The sequence below is a fragment of the Corythoichthys intestinalis genome, chromosome 12, assembly GCF_030265065.1.
Source record: "Corythoichthys intestinalis isolate RoL2023-P3 chromosome 12, ASM3026506v1, whole genome shotgun sequence".
Lineage (NCBI taxonomy): Eukaryota > Metazoa > Chordata > Actinopteri > Syngnathiformes > Syngnathidae > Corythoichthys > Corythoichthys intestinalis.
The window spans coordinates 28,432,295-28,454,695 of NC_080406.1; the positions used below are offsets into that span (position 1 = coordinate 28,432,295).

Genomic DNA, 22,401 nt, shown 5'->3' on the forward strand with positions numbered 1-22,401 from the left:
ACCTCTTAGTTTTTTCAGTGCTCGCTAAAATCGAGCCAACAGTTCTCAAACAACACATATCAAACGGTCAAATGTCTCTTTTAGAAACTCTTGGGCACATAACCTCCTGAAGAGCACATTGAAGGTTGTTGATTGGTCAGTGTCAGGATTGTCAATTCCATTCAGCAGGAATGTAATGGGAAGAACACGTGTGTGTGTTTCTGGCATGATGTCACACCATTTATGTAACTGACGCAGTTATCACCCAAAGGCCGCCTAAGGAACATAAGCCAGATCGAGTATCGCCATTCCAAACCGCAACATTATGATATAAAGGATAATGTGCTTTCATGGTCATATTTGCTTGTCATATGTATTTAGACAGAACAACGGTTGAGAGGGGACAGAAGAAAAATAGAGCAAAACAACACCCTAACCAAAGTACAAGAAAAAAATGACCTAACATAGGAGTGGAGTTTCTACAATATGTGGACTGGCAGTCCGCAAACCTGTGAGAACGCAATCAGTGGCAAACAGGACAGGATAGGTGGGAGTTGCTTTGCAGGGGCAATAATCCCTATCAACAACTTGAGCACAAATGGGTTAACAGTCTTTAGTCACATTTACCCACCAATTTTTTATAACTGTATTCATATTAAAGGGAACCTCGGACTTAAGGACTTGTAGGCTCTAATAAGCCACATTTGTTCTCTTTTACTAAAAAATGTTATTAGAAACACATAAAATATTGCCATTGATTTAAAAATCTATAATATTTAGTACATATTTTGACCAACGGAGGGCGCCGTGTATTATGGACGCTCGGGGTGATGATGTAGATTGTCACTGTCACTCGACGAATGTTACCGGGTTACTGCAATTCATTCTACGCGGTGAGACGTCCAACACATGCGCTGAGCAGTTAAAAGTGGTGAGTACTTAAGTATTTGTGTTTTTATTAAGTCTTTTATTACCTTTTCATTGCCTCAAAATACTTTTTGCATGTGTTTCCCTCTCATACTTTTAAAACATTGTGTTTTCTTGTGGTAGCTTTAAAGCAGATTGTTGATCTGTTCACATTAGTCACGTAGCATATTTAAACCACCCTTATTTGATATTACTACGTTTAAGTATTTTTTAAGGCATCTTTAATATGGTCTGTCAGTATGTATCGGAACAAAACAAGCTGAAAGCGCACAGTAGTACTTTGAGTGTAGCCTCTTGTAGGATGTTTTGCTGGTGCAACACTTTTTGGCAGAACACCGTTTTTTTTTTTTTTTCAACTCTCTTCTCGTTTCTTCCCGTCTTTCCTGTTAATTTTGCTATTGCTGCTTTTGTGAAATATCGACAGTGCTGTCATGCTAGTTCATGTTCCTCCCAGGTTCAGATTGAAAGGATTGAACAGATGACATGTGTATGTCACTAGAGTCATACTCTGGAAGCCCGGCAGCGTAACCATGTGACGTCACCGCCCTGCAACGTCAACAACAACGGAGACTTACTAGTTAAACTAATTTTACAAATTGTAAAAAAAACAAAAACGGGTTTTAGTATCAAATTATTTTAACTCATAATAACGTTTATGAACTACAAAAGTATTTCTATCCATGGATCCCTTTAGCAAGCTTATTTGGGATATTCACGTATAGACACCATAACCACGTTAAAACGTCAAGCACACACAAACAACTCAGTCTTGTCTTTTTTCGTTTTCTTTCCTTTTTCTCTTTGTTTTTGAGATGCATGCCTTCTGGCCCCATACCTTCCTCTCTTACCTCTGGCCTGTGCCACGTTGCTTTTGAGGGGATCAAGTTTGAGCCACAAGAAAAGCATGGAGAAAAAAGATAAGAATATTGCTTCTAATGAAAACCAGAGCACCTCTCTCTCTCTCTCGCTCTCTCTCTCTCTCTCTCTCAGTCTCTCTCTCCCTCTCACCTCCTTTCACTCGCTCAATGAGAGGGGAGGAGAATTAAACTTAATTCAAAACAGCTCTCCTCCGAGCCAGATGACATGGCTTTGAAGTGTTAGCGTGCGTGTGAGTGATTTTTTTTCCTTTTATTTTTGTTTTTTTGTTGCTCTCTCATTCCCTCTCGTTGCCTACTCTGCTCTACTTTTTTGTGAACGGAGGGGGAAGCCCTGAAGCTTTTGCAATTTCACTTTTTGCTGGCAGCTTTCGGGTGTACTTTAAACTCAGTTTTTTGTGCATGCTATAAAAGATTATTAAATGGGCCCACATATATAGTTTATATTCTTGTACACCAAATGATCCATTCATAAAGGGTAAAAGATCTTTCAACGGAATTGAAATATTAGTTCTAAGGTTATATTCATCAATGGTCACTGATGTTGTGGTGCACTCACCTGTTTTGTATTATCCACTCAGTGAAAGTTCTTTTAAAATTTTAGAGGGCAAGTGATTATTTTTGGTAATTAAAAAAATGTTAACTTAAACCTGGCGTCCACGTACACGGATATCACATTTTTGGTTATGTAGGCACGATATTAAGATTTGGTATACAAGTGCGGTCATAAGCGGATTTTAAGGGGGGGCGCCCCCCCGGTGGCCGAAAAGTGTCATTGAATGTAATTGACTTTCCTATATATATATATAAATACAAATATATATATGTGTGTATGTATGTGTGTGTATATACAGTGGGGAGAACAAGTATTTGATACACTGCCAATGGGTTTTCCCATTGACTGAAAACATTTTCATAATGGGTCGAAATTATTTTCGAGCACCTAAGACCAGGGGTCGCGTTAACCGAATATTTTCCGTCGTTGACCGGTTTTTTAAAACGGTGACGGAAAAAACTGAAGTCCATCCGTCATTTTGACAGGTTGCAATTCACACCCCAGACCACAGGATGGCGAGTGAGCATATTAATTAGCTATTGTCTCTCTTGATGCATGACGTCGTTGGCCTTACTCGGAAAAATGTCCGAACTAGCATTCAAGTGTAGCAAACACGGAAACGTTAGGAAGCTTTGGAGAGCATTGTCTAAGGCTACGTTCATTCTACAGGTCTTAATGCACGAATCCAATTTTTTCGTGTTTTTCCGACTCCAGTCAGGCATTAACTTGACGGTCTGAACGGGACAAGTCGCATAGAAGTGGACCATTTCAAATCCAATCTGGGTCATTTTTGTATGTGGTTCAAATCTGATCTGGGCCACATTTTTCCAGACTGTCGCGGCGGTCTGTACCGTCCAGTGTCCCAAATCCGATTTCAGCTGTGCGTTATTAGCGCCTAGCTTGCAGTGAACACGGCTTTTGGGGAAGGGCCGGGCTTGACAACGGTCATAAAAAAATAAAAATGGGTTGAGGATAAGCATGAGAATGATCGGTTTTCTCTCTGCTCTATGTGAGCTATATTTCAACATTTCCTACACGGCCGAGAGTCGGGAGAGGGGTCTGGCTGTAGCCCGTCTTGGAGAGTCGGGGAAAACTGCCCGTATGTGTGTGTAACATGCATGGACAGTGCGTGCATGCTATCGATCCATATAAACTGTGAATATAAGCCTAAACGGGGATTATTTATGTCTGTTATTTGTCTCCTCCTTTTGAAAAGCAAAATATGATATCCCTGGAATGACGGATGACTTGTCATTTGTTTTGATGCTTCTGCGCACCGGAGCGTGTCGGACTGCGAATTAAAGTGCATGCGTAACACTTGAATGGTCTCAATGGACAAAAGCAGTCTGAACGGGTACGCCAAAAAAACGGATATGACAAAAAAATCGGATTTATGCATTAAGACCTGTAGTATGAACGTAGCCTAATTGAATGAGCAGGGACAAACAGCTTGGAGTCAGAAGTACATGCGCTATTCCCAAAACTGAATGCACCCCGAGTCTTGGATGACAAATCAACAGAGCAGAGTGTAGACACAACATGGCTGGTAGTTTCTTCAATTTATTCAGAGTTGCGTAAGTAAACCACCGCTTTTGACCAACACTGCTATTGAATATGTCATTATTATCATTTTAAAAATTTAAGTGACGGGTAAAAATAGATTATGACCGGATTTTTATGACCCTGTCAGTCAAAATGACAGACAACGAAAAAGTCTAGCGCAACCTCTGCCTTAGACAGTAATTTGCTTTGGATATAATTTAAAATATATATATATATGTATTAGAGAAAAAAATATTTTTAAAAATGATTTTTTTCTTTGATTGAAAATATTTTTTTTGATTGAAGCAACTTATTTGGGGGATTGACTGATTTAGACACAAATGTCCTAATCATAATATGGCCCAAACACAAAAAGGATTGCTTCAATGAAAGAAAACTTTTTCAATGAAAAATTAGGTGTTCAAATGCCAATTTTTCAATCTCAAATATTTTTTCGCATTCAAAAACTTTTTCTTTTTTTGATTGAAGTGATTTTTCTGTTTGGAAATCTATATTTTTTTGAAGAAACTTATTTTTTGTTTGAATAATAAAGAGAAAAATGTGGCCCTAACATGAATCAACATTACTTCAATCAAAAAGTTGCTTCAATCAAAAAAAAAAAAAAAAATTCATTCATTCATTTTCCATGCCGCTTTTCCTCACGAAGAAAAATTGCTTTCACGTGCATTTTTTGAGTTTCTAATTTATTTTTGCATTCAACACATTTTTTTTTGATTGAAGCGACTTTTTTTGTTGAAAATATATATTTTCATTGAAGCAACTTTTTTTTTTTTTTTTTTTTTTTTTTTTTTTTTTGGCGTACCAAATTTAATGGATGACGATCTTGGCGAAAAGTATTGCCTAAGCAGCCTGATTTAGAATTCCCCTCAAGAATGATGGGAAACAAAAAATGCTCATTGTCAACTTATTATTAAAAATATTCTTGTAAGTTAATTTTATTGCTGACAATGCGTTTTCATCAACATGTTGTGTGTGTGTATTTTTTTGTTCAATATTTTTTATTGATTATTAATTCATCCATCAGAAACTAATAATATGCTAAAGTTTATTTTTATAATTACATGTATTTAAATCATTGCCTGCCATTGACGGTTCATTTAAACTGGGAGCAATGGCTGTGAAAAGTGAATACTCATCTTTTTGTGCCACTAGTGGCGCTTAAACGTCCAATCCATTTTGACTGGAAGTGTCAAAGGGAAGTGGCATGGAGGACCCAAACGCAGGGAAACAAGGAGGTGAGGCAAGGTGGTGAAAAATGGTTTAATGTTAAATAAATAAATAAAAGCACAGGGTTCAAGCAAAAGTCCAAAACAGCAAAGCAAACAAAACTCAAGGCACTAACAAAGGTATCAAAACTTACTTAAAGAGGAATGAGGGCTTAAAGAGGAATGAGGGAAACACGAGAGCAAAATCCTAACAAAACTCAATTCAAGGAAGGAGCAAATTAACACTTCATTCGCCCCTACCAGTCAAATGAATTGAACATCTAGAGCCATTTATCTCAGCTAATGAGTTGAATGAATGCCCAATAAATGTTTAAAATGGTCATCTAATGGAAATAACAGATCAATTAATCACAAAATAAGATGCTTGGTCTTTACCTCATCCACTGTTTGTCTTTCTTAAAAATTCCGTCTCTCTCCACATGCCAGCTTGCAAACTGATTGCTGTAGCCTCTTACTTCCGATTTCATTCCGGTGGGGTGGGAGGCACAACTCATCGCAGCAGCTGTTTTTATCATCTGGACCAGAAATTTCTCAATTCAAGGTTGGAAGAGGTGGACGGAATAGTTCTGAGTAAACGTGGCGGTCAAGGTTTTCCCTTTGTGTCGCGTGCCGGTCCAAATTAGCACATGTGGTCAAGTTGCAAAGGGAAAAAGCTGAGTTGTTGGGTGGTTTATGCAATGGATGGTGCCAATGTATACATGGAGCCAGTCATTGTTTGTTTCAACAGCATTTCCTTTCAGACTGCGCTCATGATTCAGCTTTTATCATCATAGATGACTCATTCAGATAATTTGGTTCTTTAGTGAATTGTATTTTGAATGATCTCGAAACTGAAACATATGTCAAACCAGTGTTATTTATACAGCGCTTTCACAGCACATGACAAAAGGAAAAAACAAACGTCACCTAACCAACAAAAAAATTGATCATGTGCAGTAAACATAGTAGCATTATATGTATAAAATTGGCCAAAATAAGTAGATTTCAGTCCCCCGCCCTCATGATGTATAGAATTGCTTTGGGGGGAAAAAAAATCAATATTTAAAACATTTGGAACCAGCCTGTTGAAACTAATTAGTACGACAGTATCAACAGATACTCAAGATTTTTTGTGGTTTGGAAAAATCCCAACGACCTCGCCCCCACCCAATGCATTACAATGGCGGTCAATTATAGACAAATTTTTGCAAGTCACGATTGAGCCTTGTCCCTAACATCTGTGATTAATGATTCTTTTTATTTTGAAAAAGCTAAACATTTTAAACATAATTAAATAGGAATTTGGCTCATGAAAGGTATTTTATTCCCCCTATACAGTAATCTACACCGAACATAAATAAAAATAAATGAATGAATAAACCGTTTTGATGGACAACTGTCTCCCGCCATATAGCAATTTTCATGGGAAGCAATGCTATGCTGTGCGTATTTGGGATTTTTAATGCAATCTGCAAATTGACTATGGAAAAAGCATTGAAACTGGAACACAATAAGCAAAACTCCTTGCTATGACACTCACATGGGGACTTGCCGACGAGCAGGTTATCCGTCTTCGCAAATACAGTAAATCAACTTTTCTACCATATTCCATATTTTTCCAGATGGCCCTGTAATTGTCTCCCTCATTGTAATCCTTAATCTTCTTTCCACAACTGTTTATTTTCCAAGGTTTGCCCAATGCAATAATATACCAAAACTGTGAATCCCAAAAAACTCCTAATCCTACCTTGTTCCTCGCCGAAACAGCTGTTCGAATGTTATGTTGTGGTTGTGGTGTGGTGTTCCCTGTGTAGGGTTATAATTTGGTGGTGAACAACAGTTGAAAAGCGACACAGGCCCCCAGAATTAAGAGCCCGGCGCTCATCCGCAAACAGCAAACTGTCACTGTGCCGCAAAGATCTTTTTAAACTTCAGAGGACCTACACTGGAACCCTGCGGTACTCCGACACTCCCCACTAACAACACTACACGCCTAGATATCAGTCACTCCCTCCTACCCTTTAAAAAAATGTGTGTTCACAGCCCTAGCCACTGGAAGAACCACGTGTTTAGCCTGTGGTAGCTATATCTGAAGTATGCTAAATCATAGTTTTTAAATAACAAAATGTATTATTTGATATAAAACTCTGGTGGTTTGCTTGTCAGTTCTCCTGAAATTCGAATGTCCAAGCTGTACTTATTAACTGCTTTATATATCCGAATGTTTAGTGAGTATCTAACAGTCAATGTAAGTATCGCTTGAGGCTGCATGTCAACAAACAGTTGTCATTCACCACACCCATCCACTTTTAGAAGTATCTCCTGTACTTTGCAAACATGCAATTATAACTGCCCTCGGCCTCCTTTCTACTTAAGGAGCTTGTATTACCGCCTCCAAATTTTCAAAATTACCGTTTCTAGACGGTCGTGCGGTGACTTTCACTTCCGCACACACATGTCGCACAGACAGTCAAATGCCGAGTGTGTGTGTGTACAGAGTAAAGCTGGATTAATGCTGTTCCACATCTCTATCAGTTCTTGGTAAATCTGTCTGAGCAGTCAGCAGTGACTTTTACTTCACTTGACAGAGTAATGTTCAAATTCCAGACAGTCAAACCCCATCAAAAGGGAATATCATAAATTTTTCAGGGTCGTTATTTGCTGATCCGGACTTTGTGGTTTTGATTGCGCTCAAGAATGGGTGGAGTGACAGTTCTTTTCTCAGGAAATGTTGTGTTTCTTGGAGCGTCTGGTGTTTGGCCTTGTCAGCGGCCGTATCATTCAGCCAGCCTTTTCACATGAATACTACAAAAATAACTGCTAATGAAATGCGGCCGGAAAAAGTTAGTCGGAGCGCTTCTCATCGTGTGGAATTGTACATCTTGCTACACCTGCCATGTTTTCTAATAGAGACTACATCACAGCTGGGTAGTAAAACATTTAGTGCTGTGAAATTTATCGCGTTAACAGGCGGTAATTATTTTTTTTAAATTAATCACGTGAAAATATTTGACGCATTTAACGCATGCACGAAATGATCCGCTCATTCATTGCCTCAAACAGATTACAATGATGCCGTTTTTGCACAATGAGAGCTAAAAGGCAGGTAATTGCAAGAGGACACAGCCGTTCAATGGACCGCACCTTTTATTGGCATAAGCTTTGGCGACTCTTTCACAACATACATAACTATTATGGCGAGTGCGTGGGGAAGAATGATAGGAGATTATCTTTTTCTTAACACGCTTTATTGAACACAATGCAGAACATATACCATTTGCAGCAACCACTGACAGTCATGGTTGCCCAACTTCCCATCATTCATTTGGGCGGAACAGTTAAGTCGCTACAGTATCATTTAGTGAAAGCACAAAAAAAAAAAATATTCCTATCTCTGAAAAAAGTAATGTTCACAAAAAGAAAAGTGCTCAATGCAAAGAGAACTGGCATCCCCAATCAAAATAGCTATGCAAAATACACATAAAACTTACTCAGACTTCGCCTTGGCTAGATCTCTAATTAATTTAAAACTCGCCATTGACACCTTGTGGTGTATTTCAATCCCTCCCTTACGTAGTTAAAGACACTGTGGAAGAACGGCAGGGAGCCCATGAGACGTCAACCATGGCGAGCGATTAGTTTATTATTTGACTGAAAATTTTACAAATTTTATCAAAACGAAAACATTAAAAGGGGTTTTAAGATAAAATTACTATAACTTGTACTCACATTTATCTTTTAAGAACTACAAGTCTTTCTATCCGTGGATCCCTTTAACAGAAAGAATGTTAGTAATGTTAATGCCGTCTTGTGGATTTATTGTTATGATAAACAAATACAGTACTTATGTACAGTATGTTGAATGTATATGTCTGTCTTGTGGCTTATCTTTCCATTCCAACAATAATTTACAGAAAAATATGGCATATTTTAGAGATGGGTTGAATTGCAATTAATTACGATTAATTAATTTTTGAGCTGTGATTAACTCGATTGAAAATTTTAATCGTTTGACAGCCCTAAAAACATTACATTTACTCCATTAAATTTACTTGAGTAACTTTTTGAGAAAAATGTACTTCTAAGAGTAGTTTTACTAAGCTATACTTTTTAATTTTACTTGAGTAGATTTGTGAAGAAGAGACACTACTCTTACTCCGCTACTTTGGGCTACACTAGTTGTTACATTTTTTTCCCTTTATTGTACCTATTAGATTTTAATTTTTTTTCCCCAGCGATATGTACAGTAGCGCTACCAGTGTCACCAAAGATAGATCGCAACAATAATCACATGACTACATTAAACCAATCAGACTCAAGCTTGCCATTCTATGATCACACCGACCTGTCAAATCACGTGGCGTCTTTAAAGCACTGTAATAAAATTAAGTATTTGACATGAGCACTGCCGTCAACATGAATCGAAAGCACGAATTTTAACTAAGCTTGAGAACGATAAACCGATACGACCGGATATCCTGTTTTACAGGTGAGAGATACAGATGTATCGATAGTAAAGTTACCATTCGACGGTAATTAACCATTAAATATTAAATGAGTAGAGATAGAATTTGGCTATCACGAGCACACAAATCGGCTTCTAATGCCTAGTTCAATGCTTTGCTTAATATGATAATAATTTAGCTTTTTCTTCACATGCTGCGCTTGTCTCATTCACCACACAGCGCACTTAGATCGAGACCGCACGCATGATATAATATGGACAAGCACTACTCACAGTCGTGGTTGCCTCAACGTCCCATGCATTTCGGCAGAACCGCTACTAGTCGCCGTCATTACCCGATCGTCACGGGCGTGTCATAACAACGCGAGAGCTAATGAAACCACTCTAAGCACGCTCCGTAGCATTTTCTTCACAGCCCAAAACGAAACTAGTAGTGGCAACGAAGCAACATGCTAAAACAATGGACAGTGTGATCACCGACGCCAGCGACGTGCAGCGATTGATTTTCAACGCACCCAGGAAAAAAAAAGTCGGACTTTGAAGTGATGAAGGCAGCCAGATCTGTTCGCATGGGACAGAGCTTGTGTGAAGTGTGGCGCGGTACAGAGATCGTGAGTTTTTGACTCTGAAAAATAACCCACTACAATGGTGGAAAGGGCGGCATATTGTTTCCACGAAACGCAGTCTACTTAAACATGAACATGTGGATTAGTTGAGCTTCCTCAAGAAAAATCTGCCGTTCAAAAAAGATATGTACAGTGATGAGGAATAAAAAATGAGGAAGCACAAGCATAAGTGAATGTCTGTGTTGTGTATTAGGTTAAAGTAATGATTATTGACCTGTCTGTCTAAAATGCCATGTTTTTATTCCCCCAATTATACCAGTCGTAAAGCATAATTGATTATTTATTTATGATAACACTAGCAGGTTTAATTCTTTTTTTTCTAGAGCTGCTGCATATAATTAATATTTTTTGTTTGTAAGATGTGTACATTGAAAGTTTGCACTTAAATTACTTACCTCTTGTGTTAAAAATACCAGGAAATACAGTAATTGAATAACTGCACTTTATTGTTGTCTGTCACTAGAGTTTTATTTCATTATCAATCCCATCCAACAAAATGACGGTCATATAGTAAGCCTTTTTTTTTTTTTTTTTTAAATAAAAAAATAAAACATAACATTGGTATGAAATTTTGTTGTTTAATTTTGCTACATTAGAAATGTGGTCTTTTTATATGTTTAAAATACTGTACAAACACACACAACAAATATTAACTATCGTGTCATTTTCACTCTATCGAACCGTATCGTTCTTACACTGTATCGAATCGTATCGAATCGCTCGGCCTTAAAAATGTATGGTTTTTTAATCGAATCGTAACCTGTGTATCTAGATACATATCGAATCGGCTTCATGCCAGAGATTCCCAACCCTAATTTTAACCTTTTGTAGTTTTTATTTGGCATCGATTGACCACGGAAAACCAGAGATATGATCCTTTTAATTTCATAATAAGAACTATGACTATTCAAACTAGGAACAATTTTCTCCACTAGAGGGGAGTCATGCTCTTTGGACAAATGATGCTTCTGTTTTGCAGATGTTTTCCCTCCAGCTGGAATTCAATGTTTTTTTTAGGGGGGGTATTTCTTTGGCTTAATGTAGTTATTTAACCGGTTATAGTACAGTATAATAATAACTGTTTATATTGATGCGGTTGTGCTTTAAAAAAAAAAAAAACTATTATCTTAAAAAATCAGACATTGTAAGCAGTCAATCGCAATGTTACTCATTACTTGAGTATTCTTTTCACCAAATCCTTTTTTACTTGTACTGGAGTCCATTTTTTGGATGACTACTTTTACTCTTCCTTGAGTAATGTTATTTTGAAGTCACGCTACTCTTACTTGAGTAAAACTTTTGGCTACTCTACCCACTTCTGGACTACATTAAGTATAGAATTTTGTTGTTTCTTGTCAAATCTCTTCATTGGCATTGTTGCTTGTTTTTAGGACGGTGGTGATGCCAATAGCCAATGAGTTTGCACCAGACGTGGTTCTGGTATCTTCTGGCTTCGACCCAGTGGATGGACACGCTCCACCTCTGGGTGGATACACACTTACTGGCAAATGTGAGTATCCAGGAAAATCATTTTGTTTGTTTTTGTTGAACTCTTGACAAGTAATCATCATTATGATATTGTATTCCATTTGATATCACAGCCATGTAATTAGGATCGGTTTCAAAAGTGGTGTAACTTCACAACGATAAGCCAGATAGATAGAACCTTGTTCTAAATAAAAAACATTGATCTTGTGGACTTCAATTTGCTTGCAGTGTTTTAGGATTCCGAAGAGATCTACAGGGATAGATTTGAGGGGGTTGGAGACATGGTTAAATCTACGTATATATTCCTTGCATGAATAGATCAAAAGCTTTGACTAGCCTAAATACAAGGCATCATGTGGCTATTAACATGAAACCCACGTCATATAATGGCACATTTTCTGCCCCTATAAATCCACAGTGCACCTTTCTTCCTCTCCTTGATTGGTACCCTTCTATTAATCCATGCCCAGACTGCCTTTTCTTTCATTTATTTTCCTTTGATGACTTTCCAATAAGGAAGTGAGAGCTTCAGCATCAGCCTTCCCCATTCCAACCTTTTTTCACTTGTCATTTCCTGCACTCTGCAGGTTTCGGCTACCTGACAAGGCAGCTGATGGGTCTGGCAGGCGGTCGGCTGGTGCTCGCCCTAGAGGGAGGCCATGACCTCACAGCCATATGTGATGCATCTGAAGCCTGCGTCTCAGCTCTGCTAGGCAACGAGGTAAGATGGGAATCAGTCACTGAATAAAACTTCTAGCTGGTGTCGGATATACAGATAGAGTCTTTCACCTTGACAGCAAGTCAGCAGAGGCACACACACTCCCAGAAAGTAGGAGTAGGAGAGGGATTTCAGGCAAAAGGTTAATTGTGGGAGTGTGTAGGCCGGACTCTGGATCGCAGCTTTGTGATTCATGGCACCCGACAGAATAGCGAATCGCAAAAGCCGCCTCCACGTTTTCTTGGAGCGGATGGAGAAGCTGGAGTGCTCTTCGCTTGAGATTATGTAACTAAGATAACTTCTCTTGTTGAGGTGCTACCGTGCTTTGGCAAGAGACACATTGAAGACTCTAAAGATGAAGATGGTATCCAATGTTGATGTCGCAACAAGCCAGTGTTTGTTTTCTATGGTACCTATTTTTTTTTTTTTTTAATCAGGTAACTGTCAGCCATGTATCCGAATTTGATATGGTTTCGATGATATAAAATCTTTTAGTAAATTTTGTTGATAATTAACTGACTCACCGCCAGACATTTTCAGAGCAACTAACTCCATTTTAGAGAATTTTGCCTGATTTTATGTCCTACAGAAGTTTGTGTTCTATGATTTTTTTTTTATTTTCACAGATAATGTATCAAATGAAATCATAGAATCTTTCATTTGACGAAGAAATAAACACTCGATTCCACCTGCCGCTATTTCTCCCAGAAACTGCTCTTTTAAACACACAAAATCTCATATCTAAAACAGTGCATCAGTAAAATTGTTTCCAAGCTGGAAATTCATAGTGTAACAGAGTACGACTTTCCGGGGCCCCATGTTGAAAGACGTAATTGACGAGTATAGCATCAGTGACACTTTATTTATTCTTTTTTTTTTTATAGTTAACCTTTTTTTAACTAGGAAAAAGTCTCTTTGAGATCAAAAAATGTCATTACAAGAGAGTCCTGGTCAAGACAGGCAGCAGCACAAACATTTGCACTAACACAGTTACAAACAAAGCACAAAACCCGTTCACAAAATAATAAAAAAAAAAAAAAAAAATCAGCAGTCATACAGTTGTGTTCAAAATTATTCAACCCCCATAGTAGATAATTGTTTTTGCAAGTTTGACATTTATTTTTCATCTTATTGATAACCACATTAAATAATGACATGTCAAATACACAAATACAACACAAATATTTTCGGGAATATTCCAATTTATGTCCTTTCTGTGATTACTTCATTGACAAAATTATTCAACCCCTTGGGTATGTATAAATTTAGTACTTAACAACATTCTTTGCAACAATAACATCTTTTAGATGTGAAGCGTAGCTTGACACAAGTTTCTTGCAGTGATCCACGAGTATCTTTGCCCATTCCTCATGGGCGAAGGCCTCTGGTTCATTGACATTTTTAGGCTTGTGTGCTACAGCTGCCTTCTTCAAGTACCACCAAAGATATTCAATGGGATTTAAGTCTGGTGATTGCAATGGCCAATCCAGAAACTTCCAGCACTTCTTTTGCAACCAAGATGTGGTAGATGTTGAGGTATGCTTATGATCATTGTCCTGTTGGAAGGTCCAACCTCACCCAAGCTTCAGCTTCATCAATAACTGCTTGACATTTGCATCCAAGATCTCCTGGTATTGAACTGAATTCATAATACCTTGCACACGCTAAAGATTCCCTGTACCTGAAGAAGCAAAACAACCCCAGAGCATGACTGACCCCCACCCTGCTTCACAGTAGATACTGTAGGTTGTTCTTTTCTTTATAGGCATCATTCTTTCTCCTCCACACGTCCCGTTGATCCATTGGCCCAACAAGTTCCAGTTTGGTCTCATCAATCCAGAGAAAAGTATCCCAAAACCTTTGTGGTTTGTCCACATGTTTTTTTGCATATATCTTGTGATTTGGAGTAAGCAGGGGGGTGCGCCTGGGAGCTTCATGGAAGCCATCATTTTGCAGTGTGCCTCTTATTGTCTAGGACGAAACCTGAATACCTTCCTATGACATGTCCTGTCGTAGTTCCTCAGCTGTCACCCGGGGATTTTTCTCCACCTTTAGCTTCAGGTATCGCACAGGAGTTGCAGACCGTAACCTCTTTCTCCCAAGCCTAGGTTGCGTTTCCACTGTGCCTTTAGCTTTAAACTTGCGGACTATGCTCCCGATTGTGTCTCTTGAAATTTGTAGTCCTTTTGTTATCTTTTTATATCAATATCCTTGCTTATGAAGTGAAGTGACCTCCTCTCTGAACTTTTTTGACCATTACCTGGACTTCACCATGTTGTAAAGATGTCATTAACTGCCAAGAAGAGCCATGCGTCACAGACCTTTTAAATCTGCTTAATTGCTGCTCAATTGCTGTAATTTAAGGGTTTTTTCATTCCATGCAGAAGGGGCAGGATAGCTGAAAGCCCTACTACCTAGAGCACTGCATACCGTCAGTACAATCAATAGAAAAAAGTCCTGAGACCAAAGGTTCTGACTCCCAGTGCTTTTTTGCGTAGGATAATTCCTCAAGTAAGATGGAAGAAGGCCATAAACAAAGATATGCCAGTAAAAGAGTCTACAGGTGTACAGGGCAGATCAGCCAACCTGGGTATACAAAGAGCCATGGTGAATAAGAGATCTGAGGTTTGTAATAAAACTCAGTGGTAGACGGTATCCAATCTTTGAAGACAATGAGCAGATGTATATAAATAAAGGACATGGCCATAGTCAAGTACAGACATAATAGTTGATTCAACAAGCCTCTTTTCAGAATCGAGGGAAAAACAGGCTTTGTTTCTAAAATAAAAACCCAATTTCAGCTTCAATTTTTTGACCAAACAATTATAAATCCAAGATGCCTAAATTGTGACACTGTCTCAATTTCAGTACCCTAAACAGTTACAATTGAAGAGAGATTCACTGGCTTGTACTTCACCTTTGTAAATGTCATTAGTTTAGTTTTATCAGCATTCAAAAGAAGCTTCACGTTAAATTAAGCCAAGTTATAACTGGCAGAGTGCCTGATTTAGAATACGGGCAGAACAGTAAACTACAAATAAATCGGCATAAAAGTGAAAATTTGCCTCAACAGCATTTTGATGAAGATAATCAATGTATCAGTCAATCCCAATCAATCACTTAATTCTAATTGAAAGATTCTAACGGAATGTGGGTGTCGAAAAATGAAACTCTGTTCAAATCACTTGACGAGGCTGGAATGGACTAACAGAATTTCATTTACTTTCATTGGGGAAAAATCATTGAAGAAACAAGTGTGCTGAGTGGCAAAAGTGGTCAGGACATAAATCAAATTCGTATCTTGAGGCAGCACTCTATTTTACAGTATTCATAGTGTTCAGTAATTTGATTCCAAGCTACAAAACTAATAACAGCTCTGCAGTTTGGATGCAACGCTATGAGGTTTCCACTGAGGAGTTTCCACGTGAAGGACCCTCTCATCACACACACACTATGCTGCGATAATAATGAATTGGATCGGGAGTGTGCGTGTAAGGTTTCGGCAGCCTGCCGAGCACCAGACGTGGCGGCGTTTTTTTTTTAAGGAGGTCACTGGATGAGGGCCTCGAAGAGCTGAAAATTCGAAAATAGTCAGGAGGCGTTGAGCGTCAATTGCCCAGGCCCAGCGGGACGCCCCACTTGCCCGCGCACCCGGGGCCCTGTCGCTGGTGCACATCTGAAAACGGTTACCCTCGCACCTCTTTCCGCGGGGTCGGGATCAAAACGGACGGGGAAGTGCGGTCATTGTTTGAAGTGGAAAGTGAGGAAACCTGTGTTTAAAGAACTTGGCTATATTTCCATGCTGTTTCCTAAATATTTTGGTGTTGTTTTAGCATTATGCATACACTCCACGAGGTTGTAATTGCTCGGTTGGAATTGCCGTTTGTTATTTTTCCAATGGCTGAATTGCCTTTCTGGGGGCTTCAGAATGCCCCAAAATTTGGCACACATCTATGGCCTTGTAAAGATTTACGTACTGTAGGTAACTCTTTCAAATAATTCACTAAACTAGAAAATGCACGTTCTGGAGGAATTGCAATGGCAGCTTTGCTGTGGTCGGTAAATTAATTTTTGGGAGTGAAACAATGGAACTCCACGAGATTGTACTTTTTAAGTGTTGCCATATAATGTTGTTGAAATATGCCATTAAATGTTTACCATTGTAAGGATTCACCATGGTAAAGGTGTGGAATAATGATGTGCTAGACTGCACGATTTAAGATTCCACAGATTCCACATACCTGGAGGCTAAACCTGATGAAGTTAAACCCGATCCATCATAAATTGAATCAATGTCAACACAATTTCCTTGATTTCCACTAGGGTATCTGATGATTTCAGCCAGCAATGGGACAAAGAGAAGGCAAACTATTTTGATGCTCTGTGCTTTGATAACTGACAACCAGAAGAAAACTGAAATATCCCTGATGGTATCATAGCATGACCAAGTACGTTTAACCTCAGTGAAGGTCTGTATAATCGTTATGGAATGTGGCTAGAAAACATCAGCTGGTATAGTTTTAGGCTTTACTTATTTACTCATTTATTTTTGTTGTTGTTGCCTTCCTGGATAATAAATATTACTACTACTGCTAGCTGTTAACATCACAGTTTGTCGCTGTTTTGGTAAGACATGTTATAGCAAAATAGCAGACATCAACACAGAGATAGTGCCCGCAAAGATCTGATTCTCATTGAGTACCTGAAATAATCTGAATTATTTAGAAACTTGCAAGACTTCCTTCCCAGTTCAAATGACTTGTACTTCTATCGTTATCAATGAGTTAGGAAGTGTTGCTAATCTTACTTTAAAAGAATAAAATAAATAAATTAGCTACAGTTACAAATTAGTTCTCCCAAAAAGTAATTGCGTTCGTAACTCTGTTATCACAATGTAAGAGTAATTAGTTACTCAGCAAAATAACTGATGTTACTTTTCATGTTCAACATGTTATCACGCGATCCATTCTATGACGTCTTTCACATCAGATACATTTATTTAACTGATTTAATTGAACCGTCTTTTTCATTGTAAAAAAAAAAAAAAATTAGTCACACTTTTTACATTACTTCACGTATATAAGAGTGTAATGGCATATAAACTTTCAAATGTTGTGAGAAAAAAGCCTTTTTGTTTTTCCTGTTGTATTGAACCCGCACCAAACCGTGACCCCTGTACCGAGGTACGTACTGAACCGTGACTTGTGTGTACCATCACACCCCTAATATACAGTATATAGGTATATTTTTTTCAATATGCACTTTTTCTCCTATATTTGCTCTAGTTGTTTTGATTGATTTATTTATTTTTTTCAACTCACGCAAGGTTTATGGACACGTCATTCAAGAAAAGTGTAGGGCAAGTGTCTATTTTTTGTAATAAAGAACAAAACCACATTATTATTATGTTGTAGCATCTACAACAGGGGTCCCCAAACTTTTTGCAAATTGGGCCAGATTTGGTGCGGTAAAAATGTGGGGGGCCGACCTTGGCGTCGTTTACGTAGAACAATATATTCAAGCAAATTTTAGCAAGCCATTCTTTGTGTCACATTTGCTTCATTATTTTTTTAAATTAATAATTTCAACAATCTCGCAACTAGCCTTTGTGGCGTACTCTTTTGACTCTCAGGCTCTTGCGAAATATTGCTGCTTCAAGTTTTAAATTTCTCGCTACGTATCTTCCCTGTAATCTTGTCGTACATGTCAGCGTGTCTTTATTGGTAATATCACCTCACACTGAACTCTTTAAAAACAGCGACTGTCTCTTTGCAAATGAGGCAGACACAGTTGTTGCGCATTTTAGTGAAGAAATACTCCAATTTCCAACTATCCTTGAAGCGTCGGCCGTCGCATAGTCAACTTTCTTGTTTTTGTTGATTGTCACCGTTTTAGAATATTGGGAGTAAAGGGTTACACAGGGTAATGTTGCTTAGAGTGCTGCTGCCTTTTAGTGGGTAAATGAGGAGCAGCATTTAGTGTATAAGCTACTTCATATGCTGGTAGCAGTACTGCTGACCAATTTATTAAGTCTGTGTGTGGGCCAGACATATTGATTTTATGACAGAGGCTGAGGGCCGGATGAAATTTGTCCACGGGCCGCATTTGACCCCCGGGCCAGACTTTGGACATGTCTGATCTACAAGGATAATGTCCACTTGGTGATGATAATGCATACTCAACAGGAAAACAGTCCATTATTTTCATTTCAACTGTACCCATTTGAACGCCACGAACTGTATGTTAAAAAAAAAAAAAAAAAGTTAAAGAGTTTAAGATGACGTTCGCCACGCTAAATGCTAATGCTAGCGAGAACACGAATGCTATGCTAACGCCCCAAACCACCTAGCATCGCATTTGCAATGGCAACACAACTCCCTTCCCTATACCCCCCCATTCCGCTCTGCTCTCTCCGTGTCTCTCAGACATCTCACTCTTCATTCAACCAAACTGTAGTAACGCACGCCTTTACATCCTTAGTAACAGTAACGGCATTGCAAAGATGAGAAAGGTAATTAATTAGATTACTCACTACAGAGAAAAATAACGCCGTTAGGAATGCTGTTATTCTCTAACGCTGTTATTAAAAACACTGGAGTTAAGTCATATCAAGATGTAGTTTACTGTCTGTTTGTTGCGATCAAATTTGTTAGCATTTCGCCGGCCAATTGTTTTCATTGTCCTGTTAGATCTAAAGTTAATCTGTTAGAAATCGCAGTCTGTAGATTGTAACTTAAACATTAAAACATAACAGCATAAATTAGCAAATTTGTTAATCACAATTTCTCTCGCAAGTCCCTGTTTTCGTACCTAAGGTGTGCGCAATGAACCCCTGGGCCTGCGTAACATGTACTTCCACTATTTTACTGCTCACCAGTGTGAGAAATATAATCTTTTATTGCCAAGTCAGGACAAATTGTGCTATAATAAGCATTAGGTTTCTTTTGAAAACAGCTCAAATTATCCTGCAAAAACAAAAGCGGGATGAAATCTTCACTGTTGATGTAGTGAGAAATGCTGAAGGCCCCCTCAGTCAAATAGCTTATGAGTGATGTATCGGCGACCGCCATCTTCCACTGTAAACTTTGGACTAATTAACGATCACTGGCAAACAGATGTTGGCGCTGTTTAGACGAACGCTGAGCAATCATTTGATAAGCAACAGGCTAATATGCTAATTGTTGGCATCTGTCTTTAAGTATGTTTTCACGGGGGGGTTTACAGTAAGACGCTCAAATTCACCTGTCTCCCTCGGGGTCCGACTATTCACCCTGCGGCCCATCAGTGCAAAAGATCACCTGCTTTGCACGGCACACGCCATTACCTCGTTCAGTTAGCGTGACATAATCAACAGGTTTTGGTGACTGCTAACACATGTAGGCGGCCACAACAGTAAACAATGACCGCCTTGTGAGCCTTTTTCTTTTGCTGAACAAGTGGAATCCCACCTCCTTCAACTGTTTTTATTTCTGCCCCGCCCCCCCCCCCCCACCCCCTTGGAATGTTTATACCGGCGCACATTCCTTATGTTTAGCTAGTGGCTTTCCGCAATGTCTCACTTTGGTTTGCAGGGACGTCGGTCACCATATCATAGAAGAGCTTAAAACATATCTTCGTGGTCTTCTTCTGTTCATACTAACTATAGATTGATGCCATTGTCAAGATTCTTGGCTTCCAAATAGCGCATATTATATGTGTTTGCCATTCCTGCCAGGTGGGGGCCCCCAGAGGACCCTGACATGAGCCATTAAAGTTTATAAGCATGGGGCCCAGCTGTCAATCATGCAGACAGACTTCCCTTCCCAGCCCCCATCTCTGAGGTGAGCCCCTCGAAACCCCAGAGAACCCCTGACCTTACTTTGACGGGGAGCTCAAGCAAGTGAGCTTTGAGCGGCTGGGGTTACGCCAAGTCGTTTTTTTGGCTCTTGCCAGAAGGCTCAGAAGCTCGATTTGGAGCGAAATACCCCATGCTTGGAAATCTCTTTAGTGGCAGAGTTTGACTTGGAGGGCTAGCAGTGATTGATTATGTTTCTGTGCTATTGACAATCTTATAGACGTCCAATCCATTTTGATTAAGGGGGCTGGGAGTGAATGATTGCTCTACCAGTCAAAATGTTTTGGATGTCTAGGACTGTCAATGGAATTGAATGAGTTAACTTATTGACTGAAGGCTGGGTTCATACTACAAGTCTTAATGCACAAATCTGATTTTTTTCCATATCTGTTTTTTTGGCGTGTCCGTTCAGAGTGCCTTTGTCCATTGAGACCGTTCAAGTCTTACGAATGCGCACTAATTTGCAGTCCGAGATGGGCTCAGCAAAGAGACCCGCATGTGCAGAAGCATCAAAACAAATTACACATGCTAGCTTTATGTCATTCCAGAGTGATCATATTTTGATTTCCAAAAAGAGGACACAAATAACAGACATGAATAATCCCTGTTTAGTCTTGTATTCAAAGTTTGTATGGACTGATAAAACGCATACATGCACACACGAGCCTTGACGTGTGTGCGTGAAATGACGTGGGTGCGTCAGTTTGCCCCGACTCGGCCATGCCTGCAATAATGAAATATTGCTCATTCGGCGTGCAGAATGAAAATCGAAAATTGTAAGGCTTATTCTTCATTTTATTTTTTATGACTGTGATCAAGCCCACTTCGTGCTTAAAAGCAGAGTTCAAGCTAGGCGCTAATGCCTACATGGCTGCCGTCCTCCGTGCTTCTTTTTCTTTGCTGACGTAATTGCTGCATGAATTCCGATTTCGTAGTCTTCACAGTTCAGACCGCCAGTCACGTTCTGAAAAAATGTGGCCCAGATAGGATTTGAACCACATACGAAAGTGACTCAGATCGGATTTGAAATGGTCCACTTCTATGCGACTTGTCCCGTTCAGACCATCAAGTTAATGCCGACTCGAGTTGGAAAAACACGAAAAAATCGGATTCATGCATTAAGACCTGTAGTATGAACCTAGCCTTATTTTCAGAATGTGCCATCAATATGTGAGTTCATTCATTTTCTGAGCCGCTTATCCTCACAAGGGTCAGTGGGGTGCTGGAACCTATCACAGCTAATTGTGAGCAGTTGGCAGGGTACACCCTTAATTGATTGCCCGCCAATCGCACGTCACAAGGAGACAAGCAACCATTCAGGCACACACTCACACCTAAAGACAATTTCAAATGTCCAATCAGCCGACCATGTGTGTTTTTGGATTGTGGGAGGATATAGGAGTGCTCGGAGAAACCCCACCAATACATGAGTTTTTATACATTTTTACATGTAATTTCTTTTTTAAGTTAGGCCATTTTTTCTTAAAACGAATGCATCTCATACTATAATTCATTGAAATCCGTCTGTCATTGACATTATTGAGATGATGAATCAGTCGTCAAAATTGTTGGGAGGGTATATCTTGGAGAAACCAATATGAATTTATATATACAGTATTTCTAAAGAAATTAGTCAAGAAATTGCTTCAAAATCAATAAAACTATGATATGATATGAATCAGATGCAGAGAATTGGATCCGCCATCAGGTATTACCATTGCCAGGGAAGCAACAGGTTCCTAGTCATTGAACAAACTAGTTCAAATTTTGTATAAGTGACTGGTACAGAAAGAAAAAGCCTCAAATTACTGAAAAACAATAAAAATATGATGTGTTGTAAGGGAAAATCAATGGCTCTTTTGAGCATGGTATATCAATGGTAAATGAGTACAGTGGAATTAAAAAGATACTTCTAAACAATTCAACTTTTTGTTTCATCCGTCGACAAAATATTTGCCAAATCGTCTGTGGAGTGTCCAAGTGGCTTTTTGCGAACGTTAAACGAGCAGCAATGTTTTTTTAGACAGCAGTGGCTTCCACCGTGGAGTCCTCCCATGAACGCCATTCTTGAAATATAGTTGATGTGTGCACAGACATATTGGACTGTGCCAGTGATTTCTGTAAGTCTGTAGCAGACACTCTAGGGTTCTTTTTTTTACCTCTCT

General features: G+C 39.0%; 1 protein-coding gene across 6 annotated transcripts in view; it reads left to right on the plus strand.

The window, feature by feature from the left end:
• Nucleotides 1–22,401, plus strand: part of hdac4 (histone deacetylase 4) — a 177,809-nt gene that overhangs the window by 139,810 nt on the left and 15,598 nt on the right. For 5 of the 6 annotated variants that reach the window (XM_057851935.1, XM_057851931.1, XM_057851932.1 and 2 more), the window contains 2 exons: nt 11,588–11,706; nt 12,272–12,405. In XM_057851935.1, the coding sequence (XP_057707918.1) occupies nt 11,588–11,706; nt 12,272–12,405 (253 nt within the window). Of the gene's footprint in view, nt 1–1,718; nt 4,193–11,587; nt 11,707–12,271; nt 12,406–22,401 lie in introns of those variants that run through there. The other variant, XM_057851936.1, reaches the window with a different exon arrangement.